At 33.0% G+C, this 20,582-nt stretch overlaps 1 protein-coding gene across 2 annotated transcripts in view; it reads right to left on the bottom strand.

Annotated features, from left to right (window-relative positions):
* The window catches only part of LOC113340217 (LEAF RUST 10 DISEASE-RESISTANCE LOCUS RECEPTOR-LIKE PROTEIN KINASE-like 2.2), a 59,010-nt gene that overhangs the window by 37,201 nt on the left and 1,227 nt on the right, over positions 1-20,582 (bottom strand). The window contains exons 3-7 of one of the 2 annotated variants that reach the window (XM_026585424.1): positions 20,222-20,266; positions 20,053-20,133; positions 13,577-13,609; positions 13,395-13,412; positions 2,008-3,185 (exon numbers count right to left, since the gene is read on the bottom strand). In XM_026585424.1, coding sequence (XP_026441209.1) covers positions 2,092-3,185; positions 13,395-13,412; positions 13,577-13,609; positions 20,053-20,133; positions 20,222-20,266 — 1,271 coding nt within the window. In that variant the 3' untranslated portion in view covers positions 2,008-2,091. Of the gene's footprint in view, positions 1-2,007; positions 3,186-13,394; positions 13,413-13,576; positions 13,610-20,052; positions 20,134-20,221; positions 20,267-20,582 lie in introns of those variants that run through there. The other variant, XM_026585423.1, reaches the window with a different exon arrangement.

The raw sequence follows: 20,582 nt of genomic DNA, 5'->3' as shown, positions 1-20,582 counted from the left end.
GATGTCTATGGTTACATTAAGTCTGATGTATAGTGACACTTACTCCAATAAAATGTCACTATAGCGAGGAAATGTGGTGACAGATTCAAACTGTTACAATAGCATGGGTATACAGTATATGTTGTACCAAATTTGTTACATATACAAACTTAAATGATATCTTAGAACTGTTACCGTGTAATATAAAACTATATGTTGCGGGTTTTATAAAAAACTGTTACTGATATTCAACACCCTAATTTTTGGTAACAGGTAAACTAAGAACTGTCACCTTACAAAAAACTGAGTTGTTACTAAATGTCATTTTTTTACTTGTGGTTTGCTATGACTGATCTTGGCCCGCTACATCATTTTTTGGGTATTTCTGTTAATCGCTCATCTTCAGGCCTCTACTTGTCTCAGTCAGTTTATGTAAAGGACATAATTGCTCGTGCATCCATGAAAAAATGTAATCCTGTGGCCACACCAGTTGATACCAACTCGAAACTAAGTGCAACATCTTGTCCAGTGATCGAGGATCCTTCTTTATACCGAAGTCTGGATGGAGCTCTTCAGTATCTCACTTTCACTAGACCGGACATCACTTATGCAGTACAGCATGTATGTTTATTTATGCATGACCCCAGGGAGCCTCACATGCAGGCCCTTAAGCGGATCCTTCGCTATATTCAGGGTACTCTTGACCATGGCTTGTTCATGTCTGCTACTACACTCACTGGATTAACTGCTTATTCTGACGCTGATTGGGCTGGGTGTCCGGATTCCCGACGATCCACTTCTGGTTACTGCATCTTTCTAGGTGACAACCTAGTTTCTTGGTCTTCTAAGCGTCAGGCAACTGTCTCTCGCTCAAGTGCTGAAGCTGAATATCGGGGAGTGGCCAATGCCGTTGCAGAGACTACTTGGCTTCGCAACTTACTACTTGAGCTTCATCTACCTCTACGACGTGCCACCATTGTATACTGTGATAACGTCAGTGCCGTATTTATGTCTGGTGATCCTGTTCAACATCAACGCACCAAACATGTGGAGATTGATATACATTTTGTTCGTGATCACGTTCGTATTGGTGATATTCATGTACTGCACATCCCCTCGGAAAATCAATATGCTGATATTTTCACCAAGGACCTTCCACGACAGCTATTTACTCGTTTTCGTGCTAGTATGAGCGTCTGCTCTTCTCCCGCTCCGACTAAGGGGGTGTAATAGATTAGATATTATTTGATATTATTCTCTCTTTATGTTATTTCCCTTCCTAGTATTATTTTATGTTATTTCCCTTTCTAGTATTATTCTCTCATTACTATGAGATATTGTAGATATTATTTTAGGTTTATAATAAGGAATGGAAAGAGAGGAAAAGCTCAGTGGGAGTTTAGCCATATTCTGAAATTAATATCTCCAATGGCTGAATGGAGATAAGAAAATGGGCATACATTGTCCCATTGCACTTTCCCTAAAAATTCGAACTCGAAAGAATTTGAAGACTGACTTATTAAATAAACATGGAACAAAGCGCATTTTCAGTATTATTATGTGACTTCAAAATTCATAATTTATATACCTTAGAATGTGTTCATAAACAATCCTATCAATGTATTTTATGCTGCCAACCAATCAATTCCTCCAGCTCCGAAGCTTTCCATGTTTTCTCGGTGTCTAAAATACCAAATGTACACTACAGATATAATCAGCTGAATTCACAAACAGACTTGGTAGACCAAATGTACACTACAGATATAATCAGTTGAATTCACAAACAGAATTGGAATTCATATCAATAAAACAGTAAAGGGATGTTCTGACGGTTGTCTCTCTTTGTTACCCTTCATGGCAAATGCGAGTAACGCTATATGACACAAAGTTTAAAACCAAATTTAGACATTTAGATCTCCTAATGTTGGAACATAATATAACATTTAGAATAATTATAACTTGTTTAATTACATATAAAGTTTACTAGTAACTATAGCTAGTACAATATATAGCATTGTAACTGTGCGGATTTATCTTCAATAGAGTATTATTTGATACAAAGATCTCAATGTCATTTGAAACATATATAATTAAATATCAACTGTTTTCAATTCATACAAGGGAATCCAACATGACATCTTCATCTCCATCGCAATCTGCAATCGAAAATGGTTTGTCTGGGATTTGCAGTAGTCCTAGCTCTCCTTCTAACATTTCTACAACTTTGGTCATGGAAGGACGATCGACAGGCTTCAGCTGTATACACCACAAACCAACTATGATTATTTTCTTTGCTATTTCATTTTCTTCTTGAGTAGCATCTTCCAATTCAATATTATCGCCTTGGTTCAATTGTTTGTATATCCATGAGGGGAAATATATTTGGCTGGCATTATCAGCTGACATGTTCAAATTTTTCCTTCTCCCTGCCATTTCCATTAACAACATCCCGAAACTGTATACATCTGACTTGTAGGAGATGCCTCCAATATTCCTATAGAATAATTCTGGTGCCATGTATCCTATAGTACCTCTAGCCCCATGTGTTACCGAAATCATACTAGCATCAATTGAGTACGATCTTGCTAACCCAAAGTCCGAAACTTTTGGATTATATTTCTCGTCGAGTAGAATGTTATGCGGTTTAATGTCGAAATGCAGTATTCGCATACCACATCCTCGGTGTAAATATTCAATCCCACGAGCTGTTCCCAATGCGATTTGATAAGCTTTTTCCCAACTAAGAAGGTTAACAAGTTTGCCATCTTCTTGAGGAAATAAGTATTTCTCGAGAGATCCGTTCGTCATGAGTTCATACACCAGAGCTTGTTTGGAGCGTTCAGCTACAAATCCAATGAGTTTTACCACATTCACATGATGTATCTTCCCCATAGTAGCTACTTCATTGACGAAATCTTGTCCATCTCCTTTTGTTGAGCTAAGGATCTTAATTGCAACCCCACGATTATTACGAAGAGATCCTTTGTATACAGATCCAAAACCACCTTGACCTAATTTTTCTTTGAAATTGTTAGTCATTTTCTTGACATCATTGAACGAGTACCTTATAGGCATCTGGTCTCTATATATGTCTAAAAAGTCTTCAATACTTGCATTCATGGCTCGGTTTCTTTTTCTTAGTGTATAAATCAAAATTGGAATCACAATTGGTGCCGCAAGTATAAATCTTCCACCCAAGAACATTCCTAGATTAAAAAAAAATAGGATAATCAATTAAGGATTGGAATTCTTACCAACAAAACAAAAGAATTAGTAAGGAATTAGAATCTCCATTCACTAGATGACCTCGAGTGTTACGTGAAAAAGCTATTTCTTTTGTTTATTTTTTTGGACGTTAGAAAATTATTTGTCACTCATAGTTTAGGCTATTTACTATGGTTTGAAAAAATCATCCGTGTTTTTGTGATGGTTTACATCTTACGGATTCAAAAATTACCGTGGGTGAGTTGATCATCCATATCTTTATGAAGTCTAGATTTTACTCCTCAAATGGGAGGGTTCCTTGTAGATGACTCGTAAGTTCGTCATTAGATGGTCGGATATAAAGGAAAAGAGAAATTTCATTAATTTTTTTTCCATCTGGTCGCTTAATGACTGGACATATCTTTCATTTTTTTGTTCTTGTTTCTTCACGCGGTCAATGAATGACCAGGTAACAAATATATTTTTTTTGGAAAATAGGTCATTTGTCCAAATATTTTTAAAACATGGTTCAAATGGACGAGTAAAAATTAGTATGGGTGAAATGGATACCAGTAAGGATGAAACTAGATTTGTCCAGACTTAAACTTAAAAAATAGCAAGCATAAAACTGGATGCATGCTGATGTAAATTGAAAATAAGAAAAAGTATTTGAAAATGGGTAGGATGAAACTGTTTACATCCTAGCTATTTTTACATTTTTTTTCCATTTAAACAATATCAAAATCTAAATATCATTTTCACCCAAAAATTGTTGATTTTGGTCTTTTTAACCAATTTTATGTGTTTTTTTTGGTTCTATTTATAGGGATTCCCCGTAAGTTGTGGATGATTTAACTTCCCATTATTTTATTAACTATATGACCCATGTTATTTATATAAGTTATATTATACTCAATGGTCAAGCTAGAAACTAGATTAAGGGAAAACAAAATTCTATTTGGGGTAGGAAGAAAGAATAATTAAGCTTATAAGAAATATTGGGCTTGGAAATTAGGCTTGGAAGTCCAATGGGGAAGGACCGCAACTGCACCCCCTCGTTGGAAATTGGATCCGCCACTGATTAATAAGTGATTATACTCATTTAAAAATAACTCAATTTGTTAGCCATGGTCCAAATTATAACCCAAAATATATTAACTGAGCTTGTACGCATGAGATTCTTAGGTAATTATGCGAGTTGAGAATATCCAAAAGTTCTAAATTATCTATGAGCCTTCTCTTATTGGACCAGGTAAACAGATAGAAGTTACCATGTGTCGCTAATGCTAGTTACTGCTATAGATGTTAACCCCTACAAAAGACCATTTAGATTTAATAAATGCATGTTAAGCGATGATGCTTATAACGTTTCTATTGGTTGTCATGTGGTTTTTCTTAACAAATATTTTTTTAGATTTGTGAAGATTTTAATAGAGTCAAAAAAATTAATTACTTTCTGATAGTTGTATCGAATTAGGTAAAATTCTTAAGAGTTGTGAATAGTTACGGAGATTTATAGACTTTTGAAGAGTTGTAAAAACAAATTTTATATAGATATATACATAAATATAAATAATTTTATAAAACTAGTATTATAAATGTGCATTTAATCACACCTTATTTATTATACTAACTTCAACTAAATAAAAAATTATAATCATATAGATAACGTCTTTCTATTGTTTAATAAAATGTAATATATGGTAATAACAAAAACTCATTAATACACAACTGTACAAAATAAATAAAATAAAAAAGCGTTTAGCCATCGTATCGTAAAATTTATATGTATCTATAATTTATTTATTTTAGGCATATATACATATATTGTATGAGTTTTATAGATTGTATATTTTTGAGATAAAACAAAGGAGAATAAGAAGTGTTTTTAATTTTTTGGGAAGTCTTCCAAAATCTTATATAATTTTCAAGACTTACATCAAGGTAAATATATACACAAAAATTACTCAAAAAGTTTTGAAAATAAGTAAGTACACGAAGTCTTGGATTTTCAAGTTTACAACGAGTAACACAAACTTTAGAAAACCTTTTAACAATCTATAACCAGTAACATATACTTTGAAAGATATTTTAGAAGTAGACAACCCAATAACACAAAACTTTAGAATTACATTTTAGTCTTTAAAAGTCACTTAAAGTATTTATTGAGTAAACCCCCATAATTTTGTCAAATGTCAAAATTCGTCATACGTTTATAGAATGCTAGGTCTTTCGATAACTTTCGTACTCACTCAAATTGGAGATACTAGAGTTGAAATTAATCTAGTAAGTGTAGGTTGACAAGTTTAACATTAATCAAACTTGTTTGGTCGGTGAGTTTGGGATTAACAAAAACTTAGTTGTTTATTAATTTTCGGATAAATCTTATTTGTTTACTACCTAAATTCTTGGAATTTGGGATCTAAATTAGGGAAAACTTATTCCTAAAGTCTAAGTTCTTAAGAGACAAGTTGAGAAACCCTAAATTTGTAGGACATGTAATATTTCTACTATATAAAAAGGTATATGTTATGATTTTTAACTATGGAGTTCTCGGGGAAATTCTCATTAGAGATGTAAGGAATTTTTCCCACCTCTTGTGGTGGATATGAAAGACCATTAATGTTGGAATTAGTACATCATTATGGTGCTTACGGAAATTTATCGATGTTGGAAGATATGTCGTTACGAAATATTCTTATGGAGATGTTGGTAAGAGATTTTATTGAGGATAAGATCATATTGATAGTGATGGATTACATTATTGGTGTTAAGATGAAGACGTTTGTGGTAATTTATGTCATGGTTTGTAGACAAGATCGTCTCGTTGTGATAAATAATACGGTAAACATTATCTTGTATGTGTGAAGACACTACTTTGGATTTATAAGGCGTTTGTAAGAATTATTGTGCTAGGTCAAATTGTGGTGAATTGATTTGTTGATTATCCAATTATTGTGTAGTTTTCGTTTGGTGGTTTCTATAATAAAGAAATAGGTCGTAGAAGTTTTGGTGGTTGTAAAATTTACACACATCGTATATATTATTGAATAACGTTAAATTTTTAAGTATTTTACCTCATTTTTTGTGACTTACATCTTTTTGGTTCTTTTTATATTCTTCCTATTCTAGATCTTAACCAGGTTCATATAAAAATCCGGGGAATATAGGATTTCCTGTTAGCTAGTTTATTTCCACAAAATTAATTAGCAAAAATTACTCCGAATCCCAACAATAAGTGGTTACCTAATTCCTGTGACAGATCTAGAAAGCTTAAAGAGTTATATGATACGATTAAATACTGGATTGACATTGAACATGATCGCAGGACCAAAAGATGTCAGGATGTCCTTTTAGCTTACGATGACAAGAATAACAATTATTTCCACGAGAAACCAAACTATAGAAAAAGTTTATTAAACCCATCATTCTACCAGACTATACGTGGGGAGATCCAACCCATCATTCTTTTGTGGTTCTCAATAAAATCCTTTCAGGAAAAGACGCAGGTACGAGGTATCGGACGCAGGTATCGGGAATACGAAAGAACTCATTATGGTTGAAAACGACAAAAGGTTAATACATCACGGTCTTCTCCTCTTGCCAATATTTATTTTTCTTCAATTCTTCTTCTTTTTCCTCGTCTTGCTCGTTCAAATCCAATTAGTAAAAAAAACCGAACGGGTTGTTTTCATCCCAAAAAATCACGGACCCAAATATTTGCGCCCATACCCTTCACGCCGTCAACACCATCATCATCTGTCAATTCAGAGACCACTTCTTTCTCGGGCTTACCTCAACAGCCATATTCTAAAATATCTATCACTTCCTCTTCCTTCTCTTTACAGTTATCACTTCCATTTCTGTTCTCCCCTATGTCGCTTCTAATCCTTGGTAATATCTTTAACATGGTCGATTATATTCTGCATGTAATTTTTCTCCTCTGCTTGCTTCTGAGATGTCATTCATTCTAGGTTCCCCGCCAATTTTGGTTCCCACTTGTTCTTTCCTACTTTACCCTCTTTCTCAATCTCCTTCTCTTCTATCCCCTTTCTCCCCCTAATGTTACTTTACTTTGTTTATTATTGGAAATTGAAAGGAGTTATCAGTGAAGAAAGTATTTCAGAAGACTTTGTTTTTTCTTCAAAGATTATCAACAGAGAACCTAGAAATATGTATCCCCAAATTGAAGACCTGTCTTTTCTAAATTTATTTTTGAAGAAGATGGTGTTTAAGAACTAGAAGATACAATTTGGGTACCTGATATTTTTCTAGATAATTTAATTTCAGTATCATATTCGGCTACAAATTCTAAATCTTCTCTAACCCCAATCCACATTTTTCCTGATATTGAAGATGAAGAATCAGTGTCAAACTTGCCATCTGATCGATTGTATGAGGAAGATGTTGATAATGGTCCATCAGGTTTTTCATAATTACTACGACAACCAGTGATATCAAAAAACCTAAGCAGGGAATGGAAGAGATTGTGAATTTATCATGCTAATGGAAAATCATTATGATCTCCTAGAGCCGCTAGAAGTATGGGTAAAAGTTTTTCACAATGATTATTAAATTTGTATCTTGGAATGTAAGAGGATTGAGGTCTGATTTTCGTAAAATTTTTGTGAAAAATCTGATTCAGTCTTCTAAAGCTTTGATATTTTTTCTACAAGAAACATTGTTAGAAAGTGTATCAAGTAAGGATACTCATCAAATCTGTGGTTCACGTAACTATGGGTGGATTTCTCAGAATTAAATTGGTAGATCAGGTGGTATGCTGATTTTATGGGACTTGAATGTTTTTGAAGTGAGGGTACTTATACATTATCTGTTGAAGGTTTCTTTAAGGAGGATTGATTTTATGTTGTCTTACTAATGTGTATCTTCCTAATCACTATAATGAAAGAGACTAATTTTTGGAAGAAGCATTCACTTTTAAGGGAATGTGGCCTTTGATTCCATGGGTTTTATGAGGGGATTTCGATGTTGTTGAATGCATAAATGAAAAGAAAAATTGCAAGAGAACTACCAAAATTATGCTCGACTTCAAGGAATTCATTATAACTCATCAAAAATTGGTTGATTTACCGCTAAAAGGAGCTGGATTTACATGGACAAGTGGAGGAACCGATGCTATGCAGGCTTGCTTGATACAGTTTTTATCAGGTCTTCTTAATTTATAACTCTGTATACAAGTTAAAAATGATTAAATTAATAATATTTTATATTGAGTTTAGATTTTTGTTGGAATATTAAATGTCTTGGAAATGCAAATCTACATTAGTAATGAAAGCTAATATTCTTTATGATACCCATAATTATTGTTTCTCTCTCCTAAATAAATAACGTTGTTGTATTCTGTACATTGAAAGGATCAATTGATATGGTTATATTGACATAATCTTCATATTTTTCCGCTATTTTTTCTACGAAGTCCAACCGAAAATGAAGTTGAAACTAATTTATTGGTGACATGTTCTTCTTATAAGTATCTACACTCAAACCAAAAACGACTGTTTCGAGATGTATAAGCCCATCATTTATGATTTTGAATATTAGTCGTTGAAGATTAACGGTTGAAATTAAAATTTGTGGATGGTTTAGTTTCGTATATCGGAACATTCTCATTTTTGATAGAAATGTAGAGCTTTATACGATGAACATGTCACCGAAATCTTAGCTTAAAATTCATCTTCCTTTAGATTATATCACTATAACCATGTCAACGGATATTATCCCTTCTTTATAATCTGATATTTACTGAAAAGTCGAACGGAGATAAAAACCAAGTAAATTAGATCGATATTCTTCATTATCATTAGAAGTACCCGTCTTTTCCCCCTTTTAACCTGAGAATCACCGGTTATTCACATAAAACTCTATAAACATCAATTATGGAAAGAAAAAAAAATCCTCTCGATTTCTCAATCGTTGTCGGTTTTTGGTCCACACCTTCTTAAGTCATCTTAATAAGACAGTATTAGTATTAAATTTTTTCTCTTGGAGACATATATTTAGGGGAACCTATTTCATCTATTCCCTGTGTTCCATTTTAGATGATGTTTTAGGGTTATTTTCTTTGTTCCATAATACTTGAAGGTTTTCATATTTTTCCACGAAACTTCCATTAACACCCTAGCATTTTGTCTTGGAACAATAAATTTAATTTTTAAGTGCCCTAATAGCAATTAATATTTGAAGACTTTTTTAAGGGTATAGATGGAAAATCTCCATACCTCTCTCCATTTCTTAATCTGCGTGAAAAGTCCAAAAACATCATCTAAAGTGGAACGGAGGGAGTATTATGATAACATCTTCTATCAAATTTTTTTTTTTTGCTAAAAACTTAATTCCACAATTATCTTATTTTTTGGATAATAAATTCATCAGCTGGTTTTACTAAAATTGATCCGGTTTCTAATTGATCTTTCTCTTCTAGAATATTTTATTACTTTTTTTTTTGAGTGTAGGCATAACATAAAAGGAAAAAAAAAGGACATAACTTAAGGCTACAGAAGGACCGGTCTGAAACCGGAGTGCCATACTAGAATCGGAAAACCCAAACCGGAGTTGAAACAGAACCGATATAGATGGTACAAAGAACGGGAATAAAATATGAGAATCGGCGTATACCGATACAGATATTGGTTCCATGGGAGTCTTGACTTGTACCGGACAAAAAACCCGGTTAATATCAGTCGTTGAGATCTTGATCATTTTTCAATCCTATCCATGCATCTTAGGTATAGAGAATCCCATTATCTATCGAGAGTAACTTTCACTCATCATTTTTCTTCTTCGTTTTTCTCTGAAGAGTATCCTGCTCTCGTATCTCTATCAGACTATCACCATCTCTAAGTCTAACTAAGTTCGATTTGTTCACTTGTTCTTCTTCACCATCTCTAACTAAGTCAGGTACTTGTTGTTCTTCTTCTTCTTCGATTTTTTCAATCTTTATAACTCCCATAGATTAATTTAGGATTTGAATCGTTTATTTTGAGACTGATTTAGACATTTTACTTTTTAGTAAACTCTTCCTTCTTCGGTGGAATTGATTCGTCATATTAGCAATTCATGGGATACTAAAGTTAGGTAAGCTTCTAATTATTCTAAGTTTGAAATTTTAATTGGATTGCTTAAAATTGTTGAGATTAAGTAGTTACAAATGAAACTGCAATTGAGGTGTGTTTATGTGCAAGTTGAGATAATGGAAATGATGCAGGTGGCTGTAGTTTCTGCGAAGATGAATGTTGGGTTGAATTATTGTTGCAGATGAAGTTGAGATTTGTTTGGGGGTTTATATAAATGTTGTGATGTTGTTGTTGGTGCATATGAAAGAAGATGAATATCAGCTAAATATGAACTAAGTTACAAGTTGTTGTAGTAATGTTCAAATAACAGGGGATATGAGTGATTGGTGGGGGTATGGAAACTATAAGTGATGGTGTTCTTATAATGAATAATTGCAGGAGATATATTGGATAACCGTGGGCAATGGATTGAGTTTGTATTAGTATAGTGATGCTGAATTACATGTCTAGTAACTGAACTGGTAGTGATTCAGTTTTATTGAGCAATGTTGTCTGAGTGGTATTAGATGATGAATTGAGTGTATTAGAGGATTCTGAAGTTCTTGTTGCTATAGGATTGTACTTAGTCATGTGTTGTTGAGGTTCCTGAGATATGGTGGTGTTGTTTTACCTGATTGAGTTAGAATTGGATGGTAATATTAGGCCTGAGATGTGTTATTAGTAATGATTATTGTAGGAATGGCTAATAGCTCTAGTGGAGGCTTGTTACTGCAATTGCAGGTAATCATTGCTTGTAAATTTATTATGAAGTTTACCTGAATTGATTGTATCTCAGTGATGAAAAATATTATAGATCTAATTTGGTGAAGTTTACCTGAATTGATTGTGTTATAAAGTTTAGCTGAATTGATTGTATTATAGATGAAAAATATTATGAAGTTTACCTGAATTGATTGTATCTCAGTGATGAAAAATATTATAGATGTGAATAATCATTGTAGAATTCTTTGATAAAGAAGAATGATATGTTGTAGGAATTGAAGCTGTTTTGGCTCAGGTCCTGTGTTGTTTTATGAGTTAGATGTCTGACTCAGTTAATCTGACTGAGCCAATTATGTATTTGACTTACCTGAATCAGTCTTGTTGACCGAGTTGACCAAGACCGATTCATATTTGACTTGTTGACCGAGTTAATCCTTTGACTGTTGACCTGACTTCGACCTTTCGTCGATTGACCCAGATGGACCAGACCTTAGATTAAGAGGATTTTTGTTGGGCTTGGGCTTAAGGCTAGGTTTAGCCTTTGGTTTTTCTACAAAGTTGTAGATATTCTTAAGACTTAACTAATAGAATATAAAACCAATCTAATTGAATTAGTAAACTTTAGATTTGCTAAATATTAATAAATAAAAGGTGTAGAACCTTAAATGGTCCTATAATCATTAGATAGAATTGTATGATTTTTGTGTGAGCCATTTTGGCTAGATTCTTAGAGTTCTTGTGTAATTAACAGTTAGTCTTTATTCACAACAATCGATTCGAAGGATGAACTAGTGGATCATGGATCTCGAGGTAGGTGTGGCTTGTCATCAAAAGAGGTGGGAATTTACATTTAACTATTTTGTGATTATTGTTGTTTTCGTTTACAAGAATTTATGTTTAACCAATTCATGCATTGTCTGATTGTTTACTCAATGCATTATTTTATTTAAAATTCTGAAAGTGTTGTTGGTTCCTTCAATCTTTCCATGGTTTGCAAAGGAGCTGTCATGCTTTGTTTGTCTCTATGAATTGTTTGGGAAATAAGAATTTCCATTTGAATGCTTGGAAAATAAGATTTTTCATCTGTATTATATAGGATACTGCTTCTTCTTTTATATCTACTTACTTTCAGCTTTTATGCAATGGATAGGGTGATACACCGCAATATTACTTAATGAGTGTGGTTAGCACAAATATTTTACATTGTTTGACGGGGGAGTTAGTTCCATATACATGATTGTTTATTTCTCTGAATTGGTTGCCTTTTAATTTTTAGGAAAAACATGTATTTTTTCCAAATCATTTCAGTGATTACTTGAAGTTAAATGTTATTTCTACTGGGCACCCCCTTTTAGGGATGATGTGCTCACCCATTTCCACTTTTAGTTTCAGAGACATGTCAGAATTGCGCAACGGAAGCTTCGAGGAGTTGAGTCGGTTAGTTAGTTAACTTCTTTTATGTTTATTATGTTGTATATTCTGTTTGTAAACTAAATGACTATTGTTTATGTATCATTTGAGAGGAGATTTTGTGTATATATGTTTTAGAGTGAGGCTAGTTTTGGGTTAAGGTATGTAGAAGATTTCTTAATTGAATGGTTAAGTATATGATTCAGATTCTTAGTGCCTCTGTATTTAGTTAATCTCTCGGATAAATCAGCTGTTAGATTTGGGGGCGCTACAGGTTTGATTTGAGATTGATTTGTGGTTTGATTTGACATTGATTTAGGGGTTTATTTGGTTACAAATGGAAGCTCTGATACATTCACTCGAACGAGCAATTCCCTTGTTTCTTCGTGGCACACACCGTCCACAAGCACCCCCTTCGCTATCGATTATGTCTAATTTTACTTGCTTACAGATTGATTTAGGGTTTTTACTTGGTTACAGATTAAAGATCCGATAATTTTATTTAATTTTATCAATTTCTACTGTATTTATGGTCAAGGTTTAGATAATTTTAATAAAAAATTGAGAACTGATTATTGTGGATTGATAATAATTTTAATGACCTTGTCTTTTTTGATTCCCTGTCTTTTCTCGTGTTTTTCGTGTGCCATATCAGTTCCTCTGTTTGAGGAAGAAAATATAGCCTAGCCATTGTCAAAAATGTATTTCCTTTTAAGAAAAAAATTGCGAGTTTAGCTGAGAGATAGCCGATTCATATATTTAACTGGGTTGATTAAATTAATGTTAGCTATTTCAAAACTTATTACCATTTAAACTAAAAAAAATAAATTCCCCATTATGTTCCTTTCTTTCTCTTCCTCCATTAACAAATCAAGAAAGTTTTCTAAATATATCTTAAATATATCACTCAACCAAATTATCTTTGAAGATTAATCAGAATATCATGGTAACTAACGTGCAAATATTCATTGGTTGAGAAAAGAAATAACCAGTTGAGACCTTTACCTCCATATACGAGCAATCCTGGAATTAAAGAAAGAACAAAAAGTTTAACAACTTTATTTCATATTAAAATTTTCAGAAACTTAGACTGAAATCTCAAAATTATAGTCATTTTTGGTGATAAATTAAGAATCCCTAGTAATCACTAAATGTTATAGCTGTTTAAACCAACTTCTTGGACTTACCAATAAAGGTTACCGTAGCATACTCCGGAGCATCTGCATTTAAACCAAGTTAGAAAATTTACGTTAGCGCATGCAGCAAGCAAAATAAGATAATTTTGACTTCAGTAACAGTGAGAGGTTGTAGATTTTTCTCGGAGGCTCTAGGCCTGTTAACGCCCACAGTTCTATACGAGCGTCCATGTGCCTATGAGCCCGTTAATAATACCCGTCCAAGCACCCATCAGTATTACCCGCTTTAATGACCAACCCTATATAGGGCTGTCAACGGATGAATATCCGTTGGATATTTAGAAATCCGTATCTGATCATTTAAGAGTGGCTATCGGATGTTCGATATCCGACAATATCTTATAGGATATCCGATAATTTAAGAGTGTTATGAGAAAAACACTTAAAAATCCTGTAAAAGATGTTCATAATTGAAATTTATTGGATATTTATTATCTGATGACATCCGATATGAGTTTTCCTTACTGTTGTACAGTTCTACTCAACTCTAAATTAGGGTAAATTACAAATAAGTTCTTGTTATGTCGGATATCGGATATTAACAATTCTTGATGGAGCCTAATCTGATTCCGATATATTAAGGAAGAAATATCTGAAAAGATATCCGATCTCATATTCGATATCCGATAAAATGGATAAAATCTTGTAGGACCTCGAATACTCAAAAACGTATTCCGGGTATCAGAAAAATATTGACAGGCTTAACCATACAAGAAAGAAGGAAATTAAAAGGTTTATTAGATTCTTCTTTACGTATGTGGTTGTCACACACAATTATCATGAAGGAAACTTTGTGGCCGACACATTAACTAAATTTGTTATTACTTTTCTTGTAAACCAATGTTGGGTCTACCAGTCACCTCCTTTTGTTTTTTCAATACTCTTTTCGTTTCCGAAAAAGAATAATTGTTCCTTTTAAATTTTATATCTGCAAAAGAGATATTTTTATTTATAGTAGAATGAATATGGAAAACTATCCTCTCCATACTAATGGTGATAGTAGTAGTTATGGAATTAAATAGTTTTTTGAGGGTTTTGGTGGAGGGTGGCTTTGAAAAAAAGTTATAAAAGTTATTCTCTCCCCTAGAAACAGAGGGAGTATATATTTTGTATTCTTAGATGATGTAAAGGAGAGGGATTTTCCGGTGTTGTTAGGCTCATCTGGTTTCTTTAAAGAAGAAAAAAGGCTAAAGTAGTTTTCTCGCCGATAGTTCAATACGAAATTTGGTTATTTTTTTCTCATCCTGTATTCTATTTATGTATTATAGTTAGGAAAAACTGAAACAATATGTTGTGGTATACTAATTTGCATTCATATATGATATCCATGGTAAAACTTTCGGGGTTATTTTATGGAATAGAGACTTTGCAGAATACATATGTTGTGGCAAATATTTGTGGGTTTAGAGAAATGTTCTGGTGCGAAACCATGAATTTTCTACTCCCATTTGTCGAGTTGACTATCACTCTGGATGATGCAAAGAAAATTACGAGTCTTGCTTTGGAAGGAAAAGATGTAGTTGAGGGTTCAACAATTTTATTCCTTTAAAGAGATTTATGTCTTAGAGAAAGATTGTTTTGTATGGGGCATAGATGAAGCGGAAGAAAAGTTTGAGATAGATGTCAGGGCCTTGCGTAAAGATAAAAGGAAATTTATAGTAGTGAGTGAACGACATGAATTAGTGCGTGTTGCAATGAAGATTAATTAACTTGGTTCGTCTTAGCTAGAATGGAATGAGATAAGAATTTCTAGAGATTAAGTTCCAGGATTCTAAACTAAATGATGATAATGGAAAGGTGGTGATGGACGAAGCAAGATCTAGACATACACCGATATATCGTGAAATAAGGTGAATGATTATTATTTACATAAGTTGAAGTCTCTTAGTATCGATCCTAAAACAAACGAGGGGTACCGAGGTACTCAAAGGGCATCGCCCGTCCTTTCTAATGTGATGGAAAATTTCTTAAAGCTTCTAGGTTGAATGAAACACAAATCATGCGATGTTCTTTTTTTCTCAAGGTTTCTTTTTGTTTCCACATAAAAATATATGTTTACCTTTTCATTGGTTTGTGTATAATATCTTATTTAGTTATTATTTTTCTGTAGTCATGGGCCTATGAACATTTTAAATCTTTAAGGCCTTTTATGGATCGCAAGTGGCCTCTAGAGAAACCTACATGAAGAAGATACCCCTTTGGAGGGACCCAACACAAGGCTAAAGAGATGGTAATGGTCGAAATGAGGAAAAGGTTGGATGCTTTGAAAATCAGTGATGTGGGTTTTGATCTATATTTGAGACTTGATGAAGATGGATAAGATGGAGTTAGTGGTAGATTATTTTATGATGTAGGGACCTACCATGGACCTTTGTTTCATCTAACCGGGTTCATCATTTTAGATCCTCGTAGAATGCTTCGTCAACTTGGTATTGGCCATAAATGAGTACCTGAAACCTATCGTTTAAAACTGAGGGAAGGAAACTTCTTCTTTTAGTGAGAAAATTGTCAAACTGGGCTATGCACCAGCACCGATGATCGATAATTGGAATGTTCACTCTGAAGAAGTAAATCAAATGAGTAGAATAGGTTTGGATATTCTCATGGAACTTCCCATGCGGATGCAAGTTACATACAATGGTATCAAGAGTGGTGTCATTCGTATATATGTGGAAAATTTGGATCCAAAAGCAAGGAAACACTGCAAAAATGGAGAGAGTTAGACATCAAGGAATGGTAAAAATGATTGGAAGGACATGATGGTACACATATTATTAATATTATGTTTATATATATATATATATATATATATTATATTATTTACGAATAATTACATTTAGTATATTTGATATAGAAAAGTGGATTGAGCGAATTCATTGGGTGGTCAGGGACCTAACCCGTAACATCAATGTTAGTGACAAGTTAACGGTCCTTAAAAAAAGATCACTCTAGAATATATTTAAAAGCATAATAAACCTTGACAAACGAGGTTTATATGCATATGAATAGATTCGACCAAGGAGAAGTAAGCGCGTTAGGTATAGGTATCCTTCTTTTATCTAGGAATCAGATGCGCCCTCCAATAAGCATGTTAAATCAAAGCGCATAAACGATGTACGAGATGGAAATCTTCAAGATAAAAGTGCCAAAGTTGTAGAAGAGGTTGTGGAAGAGTAGAAAGAGTACAAGGTCTCAGGTGAGGGATTGATATTGGGTTCGGAGTCTCAATCGTTCGAGGAATGCAGTGAATGACTAATGGAGATATACTAGATTTTTAATGTTTTCCTTCATGGATTTTTTTATTATCTAAGACTTTTTATCTTTATTATTTTCGTTGTTTGGTTATGGATTTGGACGAATGAATTATTATAACTTTGCACGAAGGAATGAATGCTTTCTTTCCTTTTTTCTAAATCTAAGTACAATGATGAAAAAATTAACATTATGAAAATTGTAGAGGATTTACTCTGGGTCGATACTTGACAAAACCTAACCGTAAATGCCTATAGTCGTTATCTATAAACAGAACTCCATATATCGGCTGGGTTTCCAAACCATAAAAAATGTTAAGGGTTTGAAATTCTAAATGTATCCTTCTCTGAGTTTCTCAAAGAAAAATGGCATCTAGTAATAGTTAGAAACTCTTGGACATAATAATGCCTACGGTTAGTTAATCCAATTACAATGTTATATTTATGGTTGGGAAAGACCTAGCCTTGTCTTTCTCTAATGATCCAAAACAATTTTGAATCTATTTTATGGCAGTATATTCAGGCCTTGTAATTTGTCCACGGTTAGGAATCCAAACAGTAAACCTGACATAAAGTAACAACTCTGGTTTACGTTTTGGATTCCTATCCGTAACTCTGGCATACCCCAAAACCTAAAAGTTCATTTTTCTGACGGCTTGGTTGATATATCAATTTCCTTGACGTAAAATAGAATGTCCTGTTGCACCACATCCTATTAGCTACTTTTTGAATTTCAAAAAATAGATATGTTAGAAGACAACTGGTTTATAGAAGGTTCTAGATGTTCAACCAAATGTATATTTGAATCAATTCCACCTCCATATAATCACTCATCCCAAAATAAAAATCACAGCTCCTGCATCAATAATCTCCACTAAAACCCCTAGAAACTCAATGCAATATTTTCAAAGGATAAAACCATCCTTACTTTGGATGAACACTTATCTATTTGCAAATATTTTGTACTTTGCTATCCAAAAAAGGGAAAATAATGGAGGAAAGGTGGTTTACCCAGTCGATCACATAAGAGTAAAATTTTGTAAGTTTTTGTAATGAAAAAGGTATCACTAGTAACCATGATGATGTTGAACGGTATCTTCGATTTCCATACATACACAAAAAGAGTGGAAGAATATATGGCTTTACTTCGTATTTTCCAATAACTTCGACTTAGAGGTGAAACTGATGATGAAATCGTAGCTCAAGCTAAGAAGGAACGAAGAAAATGAAAATTTTATAATTTCAACTACGAAGCCTAATTCTCTATCATCAAAGACATATAATACATCGTAAGGGAAATTATTAAAACCATCTTTGTAATGCAGTTCTATCAAATATTTAATGGATTGTAATGTGGTTTAGTTAATGAAAGTATAGTTACCTCTTAATCGTAGAATGTATTCAGGTCGAAACTCTAAATTTCTCAACCTACATATCCAATCACGGATAGGAAAATTACCTTCTAAATCCTCTTAATCCAGTCGTTCTACATTTCCCATAGTTATTATTCTCCCATTTGTGTTGTTCATATTAAGGCTTGGAGTCCATCTATTCCTAAACGTTAACGGTATTTACGGCTTGCTTGATTTAATATCCCAGTAGAAACATCAATAAACCCAGTATTTTTTTCCGATTTTTAACGAATATTTGTCGACAGAATTGTTATTGGTTATTGATTATATGGTTTTTCTGAGTACTCAGGTCGACGATTTTTTTATTTTTCTTCTAAGTTTTCCAGAAAATATTTGTCAAAATATTCCTTCTTTATTGTCGAAGAGAAAAAAAGAAAAAAATGATATTTAACAGATTAATTATTTAATTACTCTAAACCATTAATTTAAGTTAGTTAATCACCATAATCAGCACTAATCCAATTGAGCATATGTTTGGTATTACTAAAATAATAGCATAAGAGGATAGATATTACTACTTTATGACATGGTTTTGGACCTTAGTGAACCAAAACGCAGCTGATCTCAACCCCGATAATATGATTCTTTTGTACTTTTGTAACATAGCTCATGTTGGAAGCTAAACCAATATATGGTGATTTGGTTTGTGGATCAAAAATTATAGTTGACACAGGATGAAAAAGAGTTGGAATCAATTATTGTAGTTGACGCAATTAGTTTGGATCAATAAGATAAGTTGACAAAGCGTGTCATATTTTAAAGTCGAGTTAACTTGAGAAGCAAGTTGTGCTGGTTGCCGATTTTAGAGTTTTACTATGTTTAGAGTTTTTTTGTGTTTCTAGAAGAATCTTTGTTTAGAGCTTGGTCTTAGGAAAGTGCTTTGAGTGGTTATCAAGTTTGTTAAACTATAAATAGACTATTAAGTCATGGGAATATGTACACTGACTCGATTATCAATGTAGTCTTTTTCGCTTCCACGTTGTTTCACTCCTCTGTTGCTCGATCATACGGCTCAACACATCCCGCCAGCTTAGCCAGCCAAAATTTACAATATTTTCCTTATTACATTGGGACTTTATGACTCGATTACACGTGAGTCACTAATTTTAGTATAGTCTGGTACGGGCATAATAAGAGGATAACCCAAGCTATAGAGTTTCTTTCTTTCAAAATTAGTGTTTAGGGACTTGAATTTATGATTAATTAATCTTTTTAGTTGCAGTTTAGTAAATGTTAGCCAAGATTTTGTTGAAAACATAACCTTTTTTTCACAATCATTTACTTGTACGTTTATTTTCTAAACCATAATTTTTTTCTTTAATTATTTTAAATTTTGAAAATAGGTTTTTTGGTAAGCACAAAAATCAAAATATTACTCATTGTAGCAATTTTTTTCCTATTTTTTCCTAAATAATTTTTGGTCCCATTCATTTGATGTTAGAGAGAAAATAAAAAAAACGAGATGATTCCTTTCTTATGTTGAAAGATAAAAAAAGATAATAAGAAATAATCCCACGTGAGTAGATTAGTAATCAAATAACAGTATACTTGAATACCAAATTATTTATTTTGATATTTCATATGATATTTCCAAATAATGAAACTAGCTTATACTTTTAGTAACGGATGGAGTAGTATTTTATAGACACATTTGGTATAATTGCTAATTATAGAACTCGTTTCACATCAATTTCCTCGACTTCTTGCACATAGAAACCCGGTGATATCTTATGGGAAAAGAAAAAAAACAACTCTCTTTTAACTAACGATGAACGAAGTAGTGAGATATTAGACTGTAACTTACAATTCCAGTCGTACAGAAAATGGGACAACCCTTCTTTTGTTTGTCTGTCATGGTCATATATGTATCCACGAAAAGTCCAATCTAAGTAAGAACCAAAAGCACATCAACCAATTGACATCAGAATGGAAAAGAAAATTATTAATTCTCAAATTTATTTACTTAAACTTACCGACGGGGTTCGGTACATGCTTTTTGAAGAATTTCCATAGAACAGCTGCATTTAGGATAAATAAAACATTCAAACAAATTATTAATGCATGCAGTGAATAGGTCAACCTACTGGGATACATTAGATGATGGTGCCAGTCCGATAATGAGTTTTGACAGTAGTTAACTGCGGTCAACAGTCAAATATCCAAACTAGAATCGTACCTATTTTCATTAGATGATGGTGCCAGTACGATAATGAGTTTTGACAGTAGTTAACTGCGGTCAACAGTCAAATATCCAAACTAGAATCCTACCTATTTTCCAGTCCCAAACCTAAAACTGGTCAGTTTTGGTTATTAAATACCAAAATGATAAACATC

Source organism: Papaver somniferum, unplaced genomic scaffold, assembly GCF_003573695.1.
Source record: "Papaver somniferum cultivar HN1 unplaced genomic scaffold, ASM357369v1 unplaced-scaffold_21, whole genome shotgun sequence".
NCBI classification, from domain to species: Eukaryota; Viridiplantae; Streptophyta; class Magnoliopsida; order Ranunculales; family Papaveraceae; genus Papaver; species Papaver somniferum.
The sequence above is the reverse complement of the archived record's forward strand: the minus strand, read 5'-3'. Positions and strand labels throughout refer to the sequence as shown.